Here is a 5,236-nt window from a genome sequence, read left to right as displayed (position 1 = left end):
AGACAGATCTTCTATGTCACCAAACATGGGCTTATAAAACCACTTACCTCTCCATTTCATATTCTTGCTGTCCAGGCTTCACATGCTTCATGACCTACAGAATAATGGATAAGTCAACTACTGGATAAAACCGTTACTGCTGATCCTCTATGCATGCTTTTCTTGTAAGTCTTGTAAGTCTTTTCTCATTTGTGTATTTAAAGCTTTTGGGCATTCTCACTTTCAATATGTGGATTATTACCTCAAGCATAGACTACAGGATTTAGACGAAGTAGGCATAAAGAGTTCAGAAGTCAGTGAGAGTGCCCTCAAGCACTTTCTGATTTGGGAGAACATTTTCTGTAGAGCCACAGGGAAGGTTACACCTGCAAATCTACCAAATAGGATGGCTTCAGGGACACATGGGTAGCAAAATGCCTCTGGAAACTAAGTCTAATGATCACACTCATAACAGTGGGGTAACAACAGGAGGAACACAACATTGAACGCTCATGGGGGGTGATTTCAGAGGACAGATAACAAACCCTGAAGAGGTTATTCGTGGTGATAAAGTGAAATCCTGTGCAGAAGTAAAATATTGCTTTACTGTTACAGCTTATTGGTCAAAGGCTATCTGTGTTACTGCTGGCCTCCAAGCTGCTGGATGAAGTTAAAATCAATGACATTTAAACAGTTTACAGCCCTTAGAGAATCCTGGCATCTTGAATCTTTTGGGCGGGTTTTAACTCAAAAAGCTGTTTGATACTTTGGGTGTTTAATTTCATGCTCTGAACTTTTCTTTTCTTTCCATTCCTTTCTTTTATTGTTTGAAGAATGAACATATACCAATTTGAGAACCCTTGCTTTGTCTTGCCAAGAAGGATCTTACCATTTTATGGGCTTCACTGGAGATCCTGTTGGTGTAGCGCAGGACCTCCAGCTCCATATCGGTCTTAATCAGACGGCTGCAGACATGGACAGAAGTGAGAAATGAAAGATCATTCTGATCGTCACACTGGCAGCATTACAATAAATGTACAGCCAAACAGTACAGAGAATTCCTACAACCACCACACTGACATAAAGAAATACAGATTCTGTAATGAGATGGCTGAAAAGAGACCTTTCTGAAATGAATCTAATATACACTGCTGATACAGTAACTGATATAGAGAACAAGTGTCCTCCATCATTCCCAGGAACATTGTCTATAAATGAGGCCTGTCGTTTGGTGAAATTCCAGTGGGAACAATCTACTGACTCAGAGCTGCTGGAAATGTTTCAAACCACAATAAAATGTAATACAGCCCTTGATTGAAATCTTTAAGACCATATAAGAAATTGCCTGCAGGTCTTACCATTTCTCATTCATTTGTGATAGGAAAGCAAAAGCTGCACTTTAGATAGTATTAAGTATTTCTACAATAATAGAAACTAATTAATCACACAAAGCGGTGGTAACCAATAGTAACACAAATGAAAAAAAATAGCCCATTAAAAGAGAGCCATGCCAGCTCCTCAGAGTAGAGGGGGTAAGGGAGTTCAATCAAGTCTTCCTCCCCAGGAGGTGTGCCTGAAAACCATTCCTTCTTATTTTAGAAAATGTCAATTCATCTGGAGGGTGCAAACTCTAATGCCAAGGACAACCAAGTGAGCACGAAGTCCATTACATCCATGTGGACTGGCATCTGATTCTAAGAGGGGAAAAACAAGCCAAAGCTCCTGTTTCTGATTGCAGACACACAATTACCTGACCTGGCAGCTGTAATGTTTGTGAGTAAAAAGTAGCAGAATCTACCTGAAGGAAATTTAAAGTAATTAAGGGAGAGACTACAGTCTTTATTCTCATCTTGAGTGGGCTTTCTGAATAATATAATAAAACATGTTTTAATGACTTACCATTCCACGATGACTGGGTGTAAAAGACTGTTGTTCACTTGGAAGCTGATAAAAAAAAAAGAAGAAACAGCAACATTATAAACAGAAGTAAAGCTTTGGTAACAGTTCAATAAGGAAGATGTCTTCCCTCACAATCTGCCTCTGTTCCTCTATTGGTCAATGACTTCCTGCTGTTTTATTTTTCCCATCACATCCGCTGTCCCATGCTGTCGAAATCCTCACATTCATAATTCTGACGTCGCTATACTTGATCAAAGATCTTTCTGTCTGTGTTCCTCGAGCCAATCAGTTCCTGGTTGCTTTTATTGAAATATCACTGCAATTCTGTCTTTCAGACCTACTACTGCGCAACACACCAACTCTCCATCACCACCATGACCTCCAGGTTGTCCACAGAGACTCTACTGAAAGTTTCCATCAACCACCTGCTGGCTTCACTCCACCGCCACCAGGGTCTAGACTCCAGGGGGAACCAGTCCCATTTCCTACTTTCTTACAGGCCTACGCTTCATGAAGATGTTTCACATCAGTGGAGTCTGATAGCCAAAAAAGTTTCCTCAATTGCTAACCTCAATAAATATTGTCATACTTCCAGTTGAACTCTCCTTATTGAAATGCAATTAGATGCAAATTGATATATTAGCTTTGAAATCAATGTATGAGATTTCTTTCTTAAAACCATTAGGGTCAGAGTGTAGAACAGATAAAATGATGTAATGTATGCAGTTAAAAAAGAACAAAGACTAGCTAAAGATAACAGTAACATCACCATTAACTGATAACTAACAAGCAAGATTGTTTGCTTAATTAAATTATATACATATATATTCAGAATTAGGTTAATCAGCAACAGTCAGTATGCATGAGACTCTGCTGTATCCTTGGTTAGAAAAGAAAGAGAAACCCAATAACCTCCACAAACAAAGCAGAATTGTGTTCATGCAAAGTGACCCTAATTAAAACATACCGACTAATTCCTTCAAAGGAGGCTTCACGGCAGATACTTCCGCTATCAGTATTCTGTCCTCGCTGCATGGGGAAAAAATCCAAACACAAAACGCGATCACCACAAAGTGCATTCAAACGTCAGTACATTGTATTAAATAGGTTTATATCAAGGCTGATAATCTATTCTATAGGTAAAATGACTTTTAAGCAGTTGATCAATATAATAATCAGGTCAGCAGATGATCTGAGCAAATGAACAGCTTAGACATAAATAAAACGAAAATAAACCCAGTGTTTTTGTTTTGATATAATGAGTAAGCTAGCTAACATCAAGCAAGGTGAGGTATATCTAACAGGACCTTTTACAGACTACCATCCTTATCACTAGCTGTAACCAGGTAGGAATGAGTGATGCACTGTTCTAACTACACTACAATACAGAGATACCATCAGCATACCAGGGTGAGGAGAGTTGATGGTCCCAGGTTGGACAGGACATCAACAATCTGCAAGCAAACAAACAGGGAGTAATTAGAAGAGTAACACACAGCAGAGCAGCAGAGACAACAAGCGCCAGTTTTCTTCTGCTCTCAGTCTGCAGAATAAAGGTCACTGTAGCAGACGCTGTTGTGGCTATGTGGCCTCTCTGGTACTCACAGCACACTGAAAGACAAACCTCAAGTGACTTTATTACTCCTCTGCCAACAGCTTAAATGTCAGATAACAGATCCCTGACTCAGTGTGGTATTTGAGCATTTTATTATCATTAATACCACTAAAATTGACTTCCTAAAACAGTCACTGTATTGTCTCTGTAGAGTAGAGAAAGCCCTCCCTAGCAACTAAAATGATATCTAAATTTCATCTTAATTTTGGAACACTGGAATAATTGCTATTATGCTTTAAAGTTTTAAATGTCGTTATGGGGATATCATTCTCATTTTAACTGTGATTCAATTATAGCTGCAACAATATCTTCAACCTGTAAAAATGAGGCTGCCTCAACCATTTAATCAGTTACAAATCTGACATCTTTTTTATTTTTTGAATGAAATCTGATTTAGAACAGTAGTTGTATACCACTGGAGTAAAACACACTTGTCAGTCGGATAGAAGAAGCAATATATGGAGGAAAAAACCTCTGTCAACAATAAATCTTAAAGGCAAATACCAGGCAGAAACTTAAAAAGGCTGAAAAACATTATTCACATTGTATACACACACTGCATCCAACAATCTAAAGGTAAACTGTTTGTATGTTAAGCAGGGGAGTGCTGATACAAGTATGTGTGAAACTACACCTTCCAAGTCTCAGTGTTTGAAAAACAGAAAACTGCTCAAATATTTATGACCTGGTTCTAATAAAAACACACATTGTTCTCTTTTAGGTCCTTCCATAGGCCGCATTGCTAACTGCATGCTGAACACCAGCAACTCATTTCTTTGCCTGACTAGATGGCAGCATTAGTTAAACAAATGCAGAGGCATGATATGATTTCATGTTAATATTATACTACAGTGTTGAGCTGCTTCTGCCTCATAGAAGAATTGGCAGCCGATTAAAGTGATAATTTGAATCTTAACCTGTGACTAATTAGGAAATCTCACACCTCAGGCAGGTGTGGAGACGTAGAAATTCCTGAAATATCACCAGTGGAATGAGTCATTAAAAAAGGACACAATGTGAATGTACAGTAGGAATGAAGGTAAAACTGCATTTGATTGATTCTTTTAAATACAATGTCTCGTGATTTGTTGGCCAGTGAAAGCTCTTATATTACAGTCTAATAATATTCTCTTGATTTCTCAACATGCACACCTCCAAAATAGCTCTGAAGCTGTCAACCCTCCAATACAGCTCCCTTAAGGATCTGCTGTCTGCTCCGATATACTGTTTTCCAAACTCACAAAGTAGGTAATTAGAGACAGTCTGAACAGAATTATATGTTTAGATTAGGTTTCTAAAATGAAGGAGCTGCCGGTTACAAATATAAAATAAAATTCAAGACAGAAGTCCCCAAAAAATCTTGGTTGTTATCTGTCAGAGGTACGCATATGAATGAACTACTGTACCAAATGAATTATCAGTATGATGCTCTGCATGAGCCCACCTACTAGATGTCATGGCAAACACACACACATCAGAGTATTTTAAAATGATCATCATGCATGTTAATATCTATTTACACATTGTGACAAATATGCTTAACTGAAAAGGGTTTATAATTGAATTTTACTTGACATGTTTAGTTGATCAGAATAATGCAGGTCTATGCTCTATACTAAAGATATATGGGATGATACATTCTACTGTAGGAGGTTTTTGTACAAACCCAAACTGGATATTGGTCTTACCATCTGGCGCCACCAACATCTTTGCCAGGAGTTTAAAATAAAAGAATGATGTCTT

The 5,236-nt window shown here is 38.1% G+C and overlaps 1 protein-coding gene across 1 annotated transcript in view; it reads right to left on the bottom strand.

Moving 5' to 3' along the window:
• Positions 1 to 3,332, bottom strand: part of pepd (peptidase D) — a gene marked incomplete at its 5' end in the record, with an annotated part of 15,165 nt that extends 11,833 nt beyond the window's left edge. Inside the window, 5 exon segments of the mRNA XM_035652130.1 lie at positions 48 to 94; positions 869 to 944; positions 1,879 to 1,923; positions 2,846 to 2,907; positions 3,285 to 3,332. Coding sequence (XP_035508023.1) covers positions 48 to 94; positions 869 to 944; positions 1,879 to 1,923; positions 2,846 to 2,907; positions 3,285 to 3,332 — 278 coding nt within the window.
• Positions 3,333 to 5,236: the final 1,904 nt, after the last annotated feature.

The sequence above is a fragment of the Morone saxatilis genome, unplaced genomic scaffold, assembly GCF_004916995.1.
Source record: "Morone saxatilis isolate NCDOM2014 unplaced genomic scaffold, NCSU_SB_2.0 Contig11, whole genome shotgun sequence".
In the NCBI taxonomy this organism is placed as follows: domain Eukaryota; kingdom Metazoa; phylum Chordata; class Actinopteri; family Moronidae; genus Morone; species Morone saxatilis.
The sequence above is the reverse complement of the archived record's forward strand: the minus strand, read 5'-3'. Positions and strand labels throughout refer to the sequence as shown.